Source organism: Sinocyclocheilus rhinocerous, unplaced genomic scaffold, assembly GCF_001515625.1.
Source record: "Sinocyclocheilus rhinocerous isolate Xijiao unplaced genomic scaffold, SAMN03320098_v1.1 scaffold173, whole genome shotgun sequence".
In the NCBI taxonomy this organism is placed as follows: domain Eukaryota; kingdom Metazoa; phylum Chordata; class Actinopteri; order Cypriniformes; family Cyprinidae; genus Sinocyclocheilus; species Sinocyclocheilus rhinocerous.
The window spans coordinates 962,120-979,686 of NW_015645056.1; the positions used below are offsets into that span (position 1 = coordinate 962,120).

Below are 17,567 nucleotides of genomic sequence, written 5' to 3' on the forward strand. Positions count from 1 at the left end.
AAAAAAATCGTTGAGCCGTTTTGGCGGAAGTGACGAACTGCAAGCTTTGAATGCTTAGATCTTCTAAATGTGAATTTTGTCACTGGTTTGGAGCACACTGCCTTATAGATAACCTTAAGACTAACATATTGATACTAACACCTAAAAAACTTTCATTTTGATTTCATGGGGACTTTAAGAATGTCTATGCATGGCTGAAATAGTGATGTGTAAATTTTTTCATTAGTAAATGCAAAGAGTAAAAAAAAAAGGTAAAATAAAAAAAATCGTAATAGCTACTTGAGTAAGAGTACAAAAGCATCCAATGAAAAAACTACTCAAGTACCGAGTTACTAGTTACTTTAGATCATATATCTTACAATAACTTGCTATTATTTAGACAGATCATATTTAATTGATTTAAATGATTATATTATTAGGATAATTAGATATCTTTGCAACAAACACAGCAGAGACAAGCATTAATTCTGGCATTTCATATGTTGCCCCAAAATCATTGCGGGTCCTTTGCTTTTTTATAATAATGTATACAGCTACATTTGAATTATTAGACATTGGCCCATGATTGAGGCATCGCTCATGCCACAAAAAAAAAAAAAATCAGCATGCATTGAATAAACTATGCATTTCTGAAAATGTATTGCATTAAAATAAAGTAACAAGAGCAGCATTGCTCCACAAAGTAAAAGTACCATTTTCATTAGAAAGGTACTTGAGTTAAAGCAAAAATACCTACATTTTCCAAAACTAAGTAAATGTAAGCCATTACTACCCATCCTCTGATCCCACACTCACACATACAGTATATATAACGCACACGGTTGCACTTACTGGCATTCTTTTTGCGTCCCCATCGATCCGTCGGTACAGTAGAAGAACTTTCCCTTGAAGAGCTGCACTGCAATCACAGCAAAGATGAACATGAAGAGCTGGTAGACGATGAGGATGTTGAAGACGTTCTTCAGGGATGTGACCACGCAATCGAACACAGCCTGCAGGACAACAGAAATAATCATCATATCGCACATCCCAGATCTTCAACCGGCAATGCAAATGAGATAAGTTTCATACGCAGCTTTGTGCCATTTACAGAATGATGCATTCCAGAACAGTATATTATCTAATGCAATCAACATCACAATTTTACCTAAAGCCTTAAATGTATGTCTAGTCATTAAATTAGTGTAAACTGGATCATGATGAACATGATGCACACAGCATTGCATTGTCTACACTTTTATTTGCAAGTGATCAAATCAAACGTTTGTGCTTTTTTAGGCAGTACAGTCATTTTATAGCATGTTGGTTGCTATAGTAATCATATCAAGTCAATCCCATGTGACTTTGCTCTATAATGACTGGAGACCTAAAGCTGACAGAAAAAAATGCTTTAGATGAAGCTTTCTTGCGATCTGTTTATGCTTCACTAACAGTTAGGTTTATGGGTTGAACTGGTGGACCTTCATGCTTATATTTCACTTCCATACCAATCTAATTTGTACAAAATCACCGCCTTGTAAAGTCGTTACGCTTTCTCATGAGATGCGGTTGGAACTGAAGTGCACTAGGCCGCTAACTTCTCATTTCTTTGTCATCTCGATCCCCAAAGATCTCTCATGATCTCCCATCTCTGATTCAATTATGGTTTAGTTAAATGGTCTGATGAGTATTCTCATAATTCTGGCTCTGTATATGACTGCATATTGATTTAAAATGAAAAAAAGTACTGCAAGTTATATTTAGCCTACTTTTAATTATTCACAGAGGGATTACTCATATTTGGACAGCAGAGCATCCTAATTCATTCATTCATTCATTAAACTGTGTGTGTTGTTGTGAGACTGTTTCAAAGGAATATTCTTGGAATAAGATATTTCTTGACTAGAGCTTCTGTGTTTGAAATACATAGCATTACACGCAGAGTATATGGTACATTAGTTTATCGCCACAGCAAAAGTAGATAGAAGAATAAACAGACAAAAAAAAATACAGAATAGCATTTCTTTTTAATATTGAATGTGGGATGGGATTTAGCACAGGAGGAACCCAAGGCCTAATTTTTGAGACTCAAAGAAATTACTAATAACGTCCTTTACATGCATTAGTAAATTTTTACAGAATTTGTAAACCTGTTACATAATGACTATGCAATGAAAGAATTATTTATAATGTTTGAATATTCTAAACTATTTTGAGTAAAACTCAATACTTGCAGTTCATCTACTGTAATCCTTTTTTTTTTGGATACAGTGCAAATTAATTGAAAGTATTGAGTTGAACTCTTTTGGAAGAATTTGTTTGTCACATGTGGAATGAAAAAGTGTGCAAGATCCCCAGTTTTTCCTTTTTCTTAATATTCAAAGTAGGTATAATGTAAATATAAGTGAGCAGAGAGTTGGATTGTCCATTCAGGTTTTTTTAGCTACAAATGTAAAGTATATAAAGTGTGAAAGAGCAGATACCTTGAGCTTCGGAAGTCTTTTGATGGTCTTGAGGGGACGGAGAACTCGGAGAACCCTTAAGGACTTAATGGTCTTAATGTCTCGGCCTTTGTTGTTTCTGTGAATAACAAAACATATTATATTTTAGAAAATGTATATTTTGGGGGGGAAAAATCCCACCTGCACAGCTGTCAATAACTTAGATATTTATATTGAATTAATCAAAATATTTGCAATTAATCGAATATAAGCCCCAAATGATCCGGCATCTTTGCTGCTAGATATCAGTATAAGCTGACTGACATCATAAATAAAAACCTAAGTACTACAAATTAACTAACTTTCTAAATCTTAAATGATGTTTAGTGCTGGAAGAACCCAAGGCCTAACTTTTCAGGCTCACACAATTTTCTTTTAATAATGTCCTTTACATGCATCAAAGGACTTTGCATGCATTAAAGTATATTTTTATGATATTTTTAAACCCGCTATTCAATGACTATGCAATGAAAGCAATATTTATAATGTTTGAATATTCAAAGCATTTCACATGATTCACACGAACAAAACATGAAGTGGCTCTTCAAGCTTGAACTGCACTGATGGTAGGAACATGTATTATTATGGTACATACTTATGAGTAAAAAGACATGATTAATTGCATATTTAAATAATGAATCATACTATAAATGTTAAATTGACAGCCACCTAATGCATAACCTAAGAATGTCTAGGCATGGCTGAAATAGTTAGAAAATGAGTGAACATTTTACATCAGTAAATGCAAACATGGATCAGACATCATGATATTAACACACATAAATAAACGATGAACTGATTTCATAATAAAATGGACAGACAATGTGACAAATGAGAAGCATCTGCTGTTACCCCATTAAATTCCTGGCAGTCACAGAGACACAATCCAGACAACAACAGAGAAGCATTAAAAGAGAAAGAACACATGTAAAGCCATTAAACAATGAACCAGAGTAGATTTATGAACGTCTGGAAAATCCTTTGATAGAAATACTTCCTTGAATAACAACACAAACATGCTTAACAAGAATAACCCTTAACATGTTGATCAATTATTGAGCAAAATCGTATTATCTGGCACATATGTCTAATGCAAGGCAGCTTGCAGATCACGTTAATAAGACTAAACTGCATGCTTTTAGGGCTTCTCTCAAGGGTTTCCCAAATAGACTATATTAAATTTAGGACACCATCATTTTTTTAATAACTGATGCTATTTAAATGTATGTTTAAGATCATATTTATATATTCCTCCAAACTGTACCCTATATTCTAACTATATATGTGTGACTTCCATCTCAGTTTTAGAATATATTAGCAAGCATTCAAGAGTATCACGTATATAACTTAAATGAGGGGCGTCCAAAGTCCAGCCCACGGGCCCACAGCCTGCTCTGAATCAGCCCGCAAGATGCTTTAAAAATAGACCAGGATTTGGCCCACTATTAAGAAATTCATAGACTGCACTTTATATGTCTATACCACGTATAGCCAAATCTCACAACACACCACCTCCACTAGTGCAGTCGCCACCGGCTTCTTCTTCTGCCTCCTGAGTTTCACCGGTGAAGCGGCGCACAAAAAGAATAAATAGATTCTTTGCCTTGTCATACATATGCTATACACTTTTTGCATACACTCTTAAAAATAAAGGTGCTTCACGATGCCATAGAAGAACCTTTTTGTCTAAACGGTTCCATAAAGAACCTTTAACATCTAAAAAGGTGTTATAAAGGTGTTATAAAAAGGTAAGAAAGAGATGGTTCTTTAAAGAACCTTTGACTTTGTAGAACCAAAAAATGGTTCTTCTATGGCATCGCTGTGGAGAACCTTTTAAACACCTTTATTTTTAAGAGTGTTACTATTTAGTATTATGCAGGTAAAATGCTCCTTATCAACCTTGTTTGATATGGCAATACAATTCAATCACATTATTTTGGCAGTGAATGTTTTGGGTGGGTTTTGCAGAGCTTTTGGACAGAAAATCTTTGACCCAATCTGACAACACTGATTGATGGTCATTAATGAGTAGAGTGGCCTAAACTGGGTAGAATATTAGCAGAACTAAAATTACATCCCGGGTTTAAGCAGTCTTGTATTTTGCACACACTGTAGAGTTTATACAAAGCCAAATCCAGTGCACAATGGATTATGATCAAAGCCCAGATTGCATTTACATTTATGCATGTGGCAAAACCCTTTATCCACACCAAATCCACTTTTACATTACATTCAAAGGATACTTTTTTAAAGTTTACTACATCAGAAAATCCAAACATACAGTATGTGATGCAAATGTCAAATTCGTGTTAACAAGCAAAAACGTTGTTGGTGCTTTACAGCCTCAACAGTCCCTTTGCAACTGGAAACTGCAGTGAATCGTACGCATTGGTAGTTTTGAAGTTTTGCAAGCAGGCACGTTTTAAAAAAATGAGCCTGTGTTGAAAGTTATCCGAGGTCTGGAGTCTGGCGTTGTCATATGTCTCTAAAACGACCAGATAAATCTGACTTGATATAAACAACTTGGCTTAGTCACACAAGGAAGATGGATCTCATTTGAAATACTTACGTCAATGCAAAGGCAAATAAAGCTCCAACCACCACAATAAAGTCTAGAATGTTCCACAAGTCACGGAAATACGACCCATCATGAAGAATGAGGCCCTGGTCGATCATCTGTATAAAATGGCATAATGCACAATTATACAGAATATGGAGTATATATAATTTTCTGTATTTTATACCTATATGTAAAATTCGGTATATGTCTACCTACAGTATATACTTCAAATACCATTGACATGAAATGTCTCTGTGACAGCCCTATATTATGGAGCCAGAATAGTCTCAAAATAAATGAATATACAAAATAATTTATTACGAAATAAAATTAGTATATCTGCAAAGAATAATTAATATATTCATAACCAAATTTACATTAAAATGGACACAAAATTAATCCAGGTAGGCACATGCTTCATATGCCCACAGCGAGTTATGATTGGTCAATTGAGATGCTTAAATCTGATTGGATAAAAGGCAATTCACACACATGACGATTTGCTAATGCAGATTCAACAAACATTTTGTACATTTAAAGCATCCAAAACTTTGTGTGCATGCTTGTATATATGTTTTGCATTTTGTGAATGTCAATTTGGTTATGCATATATTAACTGTTGTTTGCAAATATACAAACTTTTATTTTATGCATTTATGGATCTTATTTTGTAAATATGTTTATTCTGAGACTATTCTGGCTCCAAACTAGACTGTGCATAAGATATACAGTAAAAAGGAGATTGGGGTTTGCTGACATCTTTGTAGGGCAGGGTTTTGGATTAATGTCGTGAGGTTAGCAAAAAATAAATAAAAAAATCCTTATGCCACCTTTAATATAACAACTATTTAAATAACGTTTGAAGTTGCAAAGCAGTTACCTTTATAATCATTTCAAATGTGAAAACGCCAGTGAAAACATAATCAAAGTATCGAAGAACCTGTAAACACAGTAAACAAACCTGTCAAAATGTTGTTTTAAAGTCAAAATACTCATTAGTCATATACATTAGTCATTATATGAGACCTTAAGTATGCAATATGGTGAAATATAATGGTTTACTTTATTCCTCTCTGAATTGGCGCACACAGGGTCCTCAGCAGCCAGTGCAATGCTGCTGGCCACAATCACCAGGAGAATGGTCATCTCGAAGTAGCGCAGGGTCACCACATAGTGGCAGATCCTCCTGATACTTTAGTTACACAAAGAGCATGATTTTAGATGTTAGATTTGTCCTGTTCTATCATGCATGGTATACGGTACAAAAGCTAAAGGTGTGGGATCATGTAAAAATGGCAGCTTACGGATTTGTGCTTTTGAAAATGAACATGCTGTCAGGTGTGTCGGGTTTGGGGGCAGTCGACTGTCCACCTCCATTCTCAACATCATCATTATCATCATCATCATCATCGTCATCGTCGTCGTTACCATCATCAGCTTTGCCTGAGTGAGAGGCCTCCACGTCTTTGAAGCTGACTGTGACGAGTCAAATCAAGAGAACAAAACAAATATTTCAGAATTTTATTTGCATCCTAAACTTAACTATTGACTTGCATACTACTACAGTCAAACTTTCTGGCAAAATGAGTAGTGAAATTAGATATGACTAGCTGAAATCCTCATAATAATGTTGTGAAACTACATGTTGTAAATTAATATTACTCAGTACTTAAATATATAATTGCACTGTAACAAGGACATCTTAAAATTAAATGCACTGCCATTTTTTTAAAAGGCTACTGTTCTTGAACTTATTTCATTTTGTTGTTCCCACTATTTGAAAGTAATGCACCATATATCGAAGTAGCTTTTTAGTAATTGTATAGATAGAGGTCTGTATAACAAAATCTGAAAATCTTTTGGATTTGGATCAGTTTTTCATGCATATCTTCAGGTTTGGGTTTGTAATTATAGAATTATTATTATTATTTTTTAATATTTTGCTTTCATTTTCATCTCGTTTGGCACACAAATGTATCTAGCTGTGTAAAATGATTTAAATGAAACAAAAATGGTTATTGGTTAAAATATCCTCTAAATTTAGCCATGCTATATTCAATAATTTCAGTAAATATTACTCTGACTAAAATGACATTTAATTTTTGTTGACAAAAATTATATTTCAGTTGACAAGTTCCAAATTAAACCAAATATCTTAAATATTTTTATTTAAATAACACAAAACATTTAAACCTGGATTAACATTTAACACAAACAACATGTGAAAACTGTCCTGAAACAACATTAAAAGAAGTACACTGTTGTAACGCAATGCTGTGACTTCCTTATGCTTTAGTTATTCATTGAGTGTTTTTTAGATGTGATTTTGTTACAGAAATGTTTGTTTTGGAAGGTTTTTCCAGACCAAAATGCTTTTGTATTTGAGATTAATTGGCTAGAGGTTATTTGCAGTAAAATGAAATTTAAACAGAGTGTGCAATTTTGGAGTTTAGGCTGGTTTCTGTCTTAAAATTTCACAGTATTGATCAGGTTGGATCAGGGCAAATTGTCTCAGGTACAGGGAGGCGTCAAAGTAAAGATTGTGCAAATCTCTAATTGTGGGACCTTTTCACCCCTGTGTCCAAATATGCCTTCATCCCTGTAAAAAGCAGTGCATGAAATAAGAAGCATGTCCGAATTTGCTATATTCAAAACAGCAGATGACCCAATACTTCCTATCTACTGTACCTACAGTACCTCATGAGGCCACAGGAAAGAAGTTGTTAATGGCAAGGAAGCATCACCACTGATGGTGTAAGGACACATGGCATACATGCATGATAGAAGTATGTCTAGATTGCATTCATACTGCATGCATGCATACTTTATAGAAGTACTTTCATACAGTCACAAAATAAGTCCTTCATCAAATGTAATTATTTTGCATGCTGCAACAAGATTTCAGAGTTGCTTTGGCTCTGAAACTGTGAATGGAGTGTGACTGCCAGAGTAAATATATCAGACTGCAAATAACTGGCAAGTGTGTTGCAGGTCTCAAGGTACATATGTTTGGGTATTCACTGAACGTGAATTGACCTGCACATATCAAACTTTATTTCTGAATTGTCAGTGCTCTATATGTTTCTGTTTGATATGTTGTGTAATTAAACTTGTCTGTTGCTAGGCGCTCTCTCTCACATATCTTTACACATTAAAATCAAGTTTATATGATTTATCTCCTAGGTTTTGACCACGATTACCTGTGATTGTTTGCATCTGAGATGCAATTAGATTTGTGCATTTATTATAGGCTGGAAGCCATAAACCTGAGCCCACTGAGTGCCACTTTTTTTAAAATCTTGTGTTGGGTTTGGGGGGCTAAATGGCTTCTACTGTAGATTTTCGTAGGAGTGAATGTTAACCTAGATTTCACCCAACACCCAGCACGAAGCCCACTAAAGCAATGGAACAGAATACTCTAAAGGCGAACTGCTCTTTATTTTCTGAGACAGCTGAAGAAGCTTAGATTGCCACAGGCATTGATGACCCAGTTCTGTGTCTCTATTAATGACTGTGTCCTCACTTTAGCGATTATCTGCTCTGCAAACAGAATCAATGGCTGCTGTCCACCCCCCTCCTTCAGGACTCAGCCATCAGCAGCTGAACTACTTCATTACAAATCAACACCGTTGCACTTTGACCGTCTTCCTCTGAAAAACTGCTATGCAGATGGAACCAAACACAATGGGCACCTCATTGCTGAAAATGGATTATTTCAATTATTCAATTTCTAACCCATACTTCATTCCATGCATCGTATATAATACATATCGGGTTATAGAAATGGGTTTCACAGGTCTGTTCTGATAAAATTACCAGTGAAAACAATGCTAAATGCAAAAAGGCACTTACTTTTCAGAGACTGGCATGTCCTGTGGCTTGACATGCTCATCATTATGCATGCATGATTTTTAATTAAGAGACTGGAGTATTTGTAATTTTAAAAAACATGCATTTGTCACCACAGGACAAGATTTAAAGGTGACTATTCATGGCAAAGGGTGAAAAACTTTGTAAGGATACTTTTCTTTACCATTTAATGATACAATTTTAGAACAGTTTTGGTTTGGTACTACCTTCCAAAGAAACTAAAAGAACTTCAAATAAATTGGTATGATAAAATGGTAAATACTTCAGAAGACCAATCCAGAGAAAACGTACTCTACACAGTAAAGAACCAATTAAACAAGAAGATGATGGATGGACGTACAGACGGATGGATGGAATGAGGGATGAATGGATAGATGGATGCATGGATGGAAGGAAGAAGTGATGGATGGATGAATGGATGGAAGAAATGGACGGACGGACGGATGCATTGATGGATGAATGGATTGACAGATAGATGCATTGATGAATGGACGGATGGATGCATTGATGGATGGATGGGCAGATGGATGGACAGATGGATACATTGATTGATGGATGCATGGATGGATGGATGCACTAAAGGATGGATGGATTGACAGATGGATGCATTGAAGGATTGACAGATGGATGCATTGATGGATGGACAGATGGATGCACTGATGAATGGACGGATGGATGCATTGATGGATGGGCAGATAAATGCATTGATAGATGGATGGATGGATGCACTGATGGATGGATGGATTGACAGATGGATGCATTGATGGATTGACAGATGGATGCATTGATGAATGGACGAATAGATGCATTGATGGATGGATGGGCAGATGGACGGACAGATGGATACATTGATTGATGGATGCATGGATGGATGGATGCACTAAAGGATGGATGGACTGACAGATGGATGCATTGATGGATGGACAGATGAATGCAGTGATAGATGGATGAATGGATGCATTGATAGATGATCAAATGGATGAATTGATGAATGGACGGATGGATGCATGATGGATGGACGGATCAATTACCAGTCATTGGTGCCATTTCCAACAAAGGCTGGGTTGATGTCTCTCGTTTAATGCTGGTTTCTGTCATACACTCATCCTGGTTTAGATAGCTGCCATTGTTCTCAATGTCTGAGACTTCCCCTGTCATGTACTTAGATTCTGATGAAAACTCTTCTTTGTGCCTCAGGAATGGAGCTTCCTGGCTTTCTGCTTGATCTTCCATTCCAGTGCAGAGAGTCTGAAGCTCCTGAAGGCCAGATGCTTGGGGAATCCCAGTCACATCACCCACAAACTCCCTAAAATACAAATGTACAGGTGTGAATGATTGATCTTATTAAATAACGAAAATATGTTTCATAACTTTGCTGTGTGTTGTGCCTAGCAAGACATCAAATTGGTAACCAAGCTCAGTTCCATTCAGCCATACAGTAAGTTAACACTTTATTTTGATCTTCATCTTTAGACATTATGTCGACTATAAGTAACTTTGCAATAACATGTCAACTAGCAGTCATTAGAGTATCAGTAGACACACATTACCCCAACACACATTTTAGTGACTATAAATAACATTGCAAGTACATGTCAACTTATTCTTATAACCCCAACCCTAACCTAGCAGTCTACTAATACTCTACTCTACTACTCTAATTACTAGTGCTGCTACTTACAAATTGTAATCTGTTTCTGATTTCAAATTAAATGGCAAAAATTGTAGTTAGTAACATAGTCCATTAAATTAAACATTTTAGGCAATATAATCTGACTACTTTCTGATTACTTTTGACCTAACTCGTTTATCCCATTGATAAAATCGAATAATTATTTATGCAATGTTGAAATGTTGAGAAAACGCTTCTTAAAACCAGTGGTCAAGTGTAGTGTAGACTCTCAGATTTCTGTGTAATTATAGTGTAATTATAGCCACCTGAATAGTGGCTGGTCTTTGTGTGAATGTCCACAAAACTGAAAGACTTTCCGAATGTTTAGAAAGGAAAATGTAAAAGATGAAAAAGAAAATCTGTGAGAATCATTCAAATGTGAATAATTTATTGCTATTGTGTGAACAATACGTAATAATCTAATAAAAAAAAATAACTGTAGTCTGATTATGAGTATTTTCAAATGTAATATAATCAAGTTACAAGTACTTCATTTTTGCAATATGATTACATAATCCAGATTACATGCATTCAGTTACTAACCAGCACTACTAATTACTGGGGATTGACGTGTAGTTTCAAAGTTCTCAACAGGATGATAAAATAAAGTGTTACCAACTAGGGCTGCATTTCCCAAAAGCATCATAAGCTTAAGTACATCATAGACCCATTGAAACCAATGGAGCTATGATCAATTTAGGCTTAGGATGCTTTTGGGAAACGCAGCCTAGGATTGCACCAGGATCGTAACATTTGTCAAAAACTGTAGGCTAAGTAATTCACCAAACCAGGACAGTGACAGAATGTCAACATTGAACGTAAACTAGCAACTGCGCAATTCACTAAAAGAAAATAAGCCATGATCTTGTTCTTACCTTTGGCATTCCTCCTGACTCTCAGTTTGCTTGCCAGACATGATTGTTTCTGTTTCGTACATGTGCATCAAGTTTTTAGACTGTGTTTCATCCATTTTATCCTCACCCTCCTCAGCCGGTTTCTCGCTGCACCCAAATTGCTGGTGATTCTCTGCATTTCTGGCCTCTGTTCTGAACTCTCGATGTCTGTGGCGTTTGTGCCGCCCACCCTCTGCCACCCCTGCAGCGGCAGCAGCCCGAAACTTCCTTGCCACACGATGCCTCCTATCTGTATTGGAATGATGATTATTAGTGCTTGGCCTCTCCTCCAGCCCCGATCCCGTCAGGGACAAGGGCTCAGATTCTGGAGGTTCAGGGAGAGGAATGATGATAGACATGGGCGGCTCTGGCAGTGGCATCCCCACAGACATTGGTGATTCTGCTAAGTGTAAAGGGCTCGTCTCTGGGGATATGCAGCTCTGTTGGTGATGATCACTCACTGGAGTGTCCAACTGGTCCTCTGTGGGACTGCCAAACAGCACCTCACGACTGGCCATCTGCCGACGTTTCCGCAGCTGGTTGGCCCGTTGCTCCCAGACGGACATGTTTATCTTTTTGCGTCTTTCACGACGGCCAGCAAAAGCATTGACGGGCTGCTCTTCCGCTTGCTTCCCAGCGGCTTCCTCCTCTGCCTCTGCAGGAGTTGGTCGTCCTCGGTGGATGGCGCGCTTCCTGTACAAGTACGGTCTCCGTCTCCTTCTGCATGGATGTGAAACATCTCAGTTACAAGAGGGATATCGTTTGCAGCATGCAGATTTCACAATTCACAAGGGTGTGTGATAAAAATCAGGAAATTAGAATAAAAACAATGGCTATCGATTCAGGCTAAATAAAACGGAATTCGAGAGAAAACCAGGGGAAAATTCTTGAATAATAAAAGTAAACAAACAAGAAAGAAAATCAGAGAAACAGAGTGCACAAAGGATGTCAGCAGGTAATTTGGAGTGTTCATGAGATGGACAGTGCAATGTTAATGGCAGACATGACAGATAAAAAGATACATAGACAGTTTTACTTACAATTATGCGTATTCTTTTGTTGTCCATGAAACCAAATAAATGATTAATTGAAAATAAACCATTAGTGTATTTGTAGATATGACATACCAAACAATCCATATTGGCAGACTGCACACAAGTCAACTCATGAGGCTAGAAAAAGTTAACCCGGGGTTTCACACACCTGGCCCTCGTGGTCTATTGTCCTACAGAGTTTGGCTCAAACCCAAATCAAACTCTCCTGAACAAGCAAAACAGGGTCTTAAGTTTTAGTAAAAAGTTACAAGCAGTTGATTTGGATCAGGGTTGGAGATAAACTCTGTAGACAGTGGATGCCAAGAGCCAGAATTGAGAAACCCTGTTTTAGGGTTCGTTGGCACTTCAATACCATTAATGCCACATCACGCATTTGTGTGAAACGTAATAGAAGTTTTAGATAGAGATAGTTTTTGTCCAGTGTTTTTGGTAGTATAGTTTTATATATCTTAATGTTGCAATGACTATTGATTCATTTGTTGGTCTATTATCATGTGCACTTTCTTTCATACCATTGTCTTTTCAACTCGTAATGCCATTAAACTTGGGACTAGACAGTTACTGTACTAGATTGGTAACTAACTTTAAGCTGCCATTATGGAAGCAACTTCTATAATAACACGAGAGAAACTAATCAGCTGGATGTGTTTCTTCATGGCTCAAAACATTTCATGTATTTGTCCAGATGTCACGCTGATCAGAATATGAATATCTTCACTAAAGACAAAAGATGCACTGTTGCACTTAATCTGACTACAGTGTTAAATTAGCCAAGCTTCTATTAACTAATATCTAATATAAACAACTCTACAACAGTGGTAAACAACCTCTTGGTGAGCTACCATCCTGCAGAGTTTAGCTCCAATTCTAATAAAACAGACCTGATCCAGCTAATCAAGGTGTTGAGGGTTGTTTAACATTTCAGGCAGGTGTGTTGAAGCAGGGTTGGAACTGAAGTCTGCAAGAAGGTACGTAGCTCACCAGGAGCAGGGGTGGCTACTCCTGCCCTATTTGTATAAGAATATGGATGTGGACTTGAGCAGTATAAAGCTGTGCTTATATGGCTACCCCAAAACACACATCCTCCTGGTTGATTGTTAACAGTATAAACTTCTGCACACATAATATTACAAGACACCTGGCCACACTGACATCTTAGACTTGTGTTGATACACCAAATGCTTGATCAATTCAATGCAGTATAGCAGGGGTGGGAAAATCTGGCTCTCGGGCTCCACTATCCTGCAGAGTTTCATTTTCTGGACAAGACAAGGCAGTGTATCTGCATTTTGAAGCATCACATTTGCCAGAACAGTAAAGATTTTGAAACATAAATAAGAGGTTCAATTCGTTTTGCGATCTTTTTCAACTTTGCAACTATTGGGGAGAATTTGATGTCAAGCTGAGATGCTGTTGTGGTCTCCACTAGTTCAGAACTAATACTTAGTACCAGAGAAACACATACTGTATAGTTGACTACAACACTCAAGTTCACTTTGGTTTTGACTGCATTGTGGAGAAGAAATATCTTGATTAGAACCATGCAACTGAGAAAAAGTATATGAAGGCATTGCTGTGATTGAATCCAAACAAAGCTTGAACTGTTTTCCATTTATCACTGCCACTACCCATTTTCTTAATTTCTTCAAGTCTTTTTAGAATTTTGTTTGAATTGGTCTGTAAAAATCCTGCCATTTTCTTACACAGTTCCTGACATTATTTAATCTTACATTGATTTATCTGTTTTATCCCCTTTTTGATATAGTCTTTGATAATGTTTGCTAATTATTTGTATTGTGTCACAGATCTGAACTTGAAACAAAAATGTTTGAGGTCACAAGTTGCAATCTTAAACTATCACAATTGGTAACTTGAAAAAAGTTGCTCCTCTGGGTCTATCCCTTGCCAAGGTTGTATGTATCAAATTAAACTGACCTATTAAGACAAAACCGATCTAACAGACTAGTATTACAACAGAATTACAGGTTCTTTAGACTGATTGAAACGTACTAAACTAATTTCAAACAAACATTTCAGATAAAGAATCTAAGATGACATTAACCAATGTTACAAATATTCAGGAATGTTTTGAATACAAGCTGATCACTAAGAAGATTAGTTGGCCAAAAACAATAAACTCAGGTCAGGTTTGATCAACAAACTCAGCTCAGGTTTCATCATTGGAAATTTGATGGTTCACATCCCACCAGGAGTTAACTGCTTTGAGCAAGGTGCTTAAGGTTACTCTAATTACTATCAGGTTATGTCCCATGCCTTCTTTTCCATATGCTCTTGCAAACTGAGAGAAGCTAAAGGGGATTTCGCACCGGAGGAACGTTTTCATAGTTCCTATAACTATTGGTGGAAATTAGGGCTGCCCCCTAATAGTCGACTAATCGTTATTCGACCAGAAGAGGCTTGGTCGACCAAAATTTTATTAGTCGCTTAGTCACAAAAAAAAAACAGATGGAGGCGCTGGTGCGCTCACTTGCTCTTATAATACTCCGTAATTTTTGGTCATACAGATAAGAGTAATACATCTTTCAAATCTGTAAAGACTCTACGTATATTTGTGTGTACTCACAATAACAACAAAACATTGCGCTTTTGTAAAATAATGAAAGCAAACAGGATGCACTTTCTGCCGTCTCGGTCTCTGTGAACTTGAGCGCGAAACTCCGTGTATATCTTTGCCTTACAGACATTAAAAATATATCTATAGAGAGTGAAATGTCTACTTTCAAATGAACCAATTCAAATAGAAAACAAATATTCTCAGATTATGTAATCCGTGTGAAAGGCGCGTCCACTACTGCGGAGATGACGAGTCAGTGTCGCCGAGTTCATCTCTTAAACCAAAACAAAGAAAGCACTTGTTTATCAGTGAATTATTAAAATGTTAATGCAGCCTCCTTACTGTTTTTCCCTGACACATTCATAATCATAGCTTATGCGGTGCGCTATGGCAAGCTTTATGCGTGTGCTTGAGCGCTTATTAGGCTTTGTAGGCAATTAAAGGCTCATTATAATGATTTAAATGGTTTATTAATAAACATGCGATTAGTTGACTAATGCTTAAAATGAATGACAACTAGTCGACCAGAAAAATCCTTAGTCGAAGGCAACCCTAGTGGAAATACCTGCTTTTTGGTGTGTTCGCACCACAGGGACTGCTAACGATTCTAGTTATAGAAACGCCTTTTGTGGCGTTTGTTGACTAAATTAGCTCCTATTTCAGAGTAGGATCTAACCCAACAGAATAGGAACTACCAGTGATGCATGCCATTTAAAACACCGGCACCCACCATTTTTAAAAAGCTATGCAAACAGAGTTTACATACTTACTCCACGAACATGGAAAACAGCTATAGATGGACCAACACCAAAGTCCAGACAGTTCGCAACCTTTACACTATGGAGGAAATCCAATGCAACATTGCTGTCGGCTGGCTTGAGTCACTTCAGAGTTCCTACTGGCGGTGCGAATGCAACCAGAAAAATGGCCCTAGGGGAAAGTTTAGTTCCTGGGGGACCAACCTGGTGGCCAGTTCCTATAACTACCTGGTGTAAAAGCTCCTCTTGTTGGAGAAAATAAGGAACGTCTTTCAATGTGTGCTGCACTGGAGGAGTGGAGGAACTGGCTAAAAGGAACTAAACAACCATTTCAGCTGTTTACTGACTTCAAAATTCTTAGGTACATTCAAGCTGCTCAAAGACCTCTGCTCAGTACTGACTCTGTGACTTTGTGTACTTTTAAATCTAAACTGCACTGTACAAAGCTAAAACTTGTAATCACTCTAATATCATATTGATTTTCTTCTATAAAATAAACACACTATTCCCCAGCGGAGTTTCCTAGCAACTAAAGATTAAAAAATAAATAAATAAATAAAATAAATAATGAAATTCTTACGCCCTCGATAACCAAGATTTAAAGACAAACCGAAAATAACCAGTCATTCCAGTTCACCAGTTGAAGTGTTTTTGTGTTCCTCCCTATCAAATTTGACCAGAACCAAGACTGATCAAAAAACGTGACAGACAAATGGTACATTCATATATGACACTTCTGTTCGTGTGTTTGATGGGTCTGAAAAATTACATAGTAGCATAGTGGCATAATGGTTTAAAAGCATGTCTCAAGCACAAGAAGATCAGTTGCAACAATCAGCAATCGACACCAAATTCTTGTTAGTTTCTTAGAATGCTTACCAGCTTCTTAACACATGACACAAAACTGCATCCTTAGTTTGAAAAACAGGTTATGACAGACAAAAAGAGAAAAAAAAAAACTTACTCTGAGAGGCCAAATTCTCTGGATTTATAACGCTGATTGAAGAACTCTTCCGCCTCTTCTTCCTAACACAAAAAATACTCTTCAGTATACCTACCTAAAAGCATACACTATGTATACACTATGCACTTACTGTTAATTAAGGGCATGGATACTAATTTTATATAAAATGCACACAAAGGTTAATGCACTGGATGCATAATGAGAAACATACCTAATTTTGGGGATTATTACTGGTACACCATCAGTGTTATTGCAAAATATTACATTTACATGTTTATTAGACTGTAATATGATACCTTTCTTGGTCTTACCTTAGTCAGTTCCTGTGCATTGGCTAGATTATCCACAGCAATAGCCAAGAATACATTGAGCAATGTATCTGTTCACAGCATCGTCAAGAATTTGGGTAGATTTGAATGGAATGAGCATTACAAGCTTTACTTGCTTGCAAAGCTGTTTTCATGTGCAACAACACATAAAAGTAGCTATAGCCAAAAAGGATACAGTTCCCAAACAAGGTTAAAACAATAAAGTAGATTGAGGACCACATGCCGTACTGCACCCCTCCTTGTGAGCGAATCCCATTGTACATCACCTCATTCCAGTCCTCTCCAGTAAGAATCTATGTTGAATTAATTATTTTAAAAAAGCAGTTTAAATAATATAAAAGTTAAAGGGTTAGTTCACCCAAAAATGAAAATTTGGCTGCGTTTTACTCACCCCCGAGGCATCCTAGGTGT

General features: G+C 36.8%; 1 protein-coding gene across 1 annotated transcript in view; it reads right to left on the reverse strand.

Moving 5' to 3' along the window:
- LOC107705142 (voltage-dependent R-type calcium channel subunit alpha-1E-like) overlaps positions 1–17,567 on the reverse strand; it is an 87,365-nt gene that overhangs the window by 27,931 nt on the left and 41,867 nt on the right. The window contains exons 16-27 of the mRNA XM_016508296.1: positions 17,332–17,449; positions 17,139–17,206; positions 16,828–16,889; positions 11,458–12,195; positions 9,942–10,216; positions 6,345–6,516; positions 6,103–6,232; positions 5,921–5,980; positions 5,050–5,156; positions 3,333–3,344; positions 2,463–2,559; positions 832–992 (exon numbers count right to left, since the gene is read on the reverse strand). Coding sequence (XP_016363782.1) covers positions 832–992; positions 2,463–2,559; positions 3,333–3,344; positions 5,050–5,156; positions 5,921–5,980; positions 6,103–6,232; positions 6,345–6,516; positions 9,942–10,216; positions 11,458–12,195; positions 16,828–16,889; positions 17,139–17,206; positions 17,332–17,449 — 2,000 coding nt within the window. The remainder of the gene's footprint in view (positions 1–831; positions 993–2,462; positions 2,560–3,332; positions 3,345–5,049; positions 5,157–5,920; positions 5,981–6,102; positions 6,233–6,344; positions 6,517–9,941; positions 10,217–11,457; positions 12,196–16,827; positions 16,890–17,138; positions 17,207–17,331; positions 17,450–17,567) is intronic.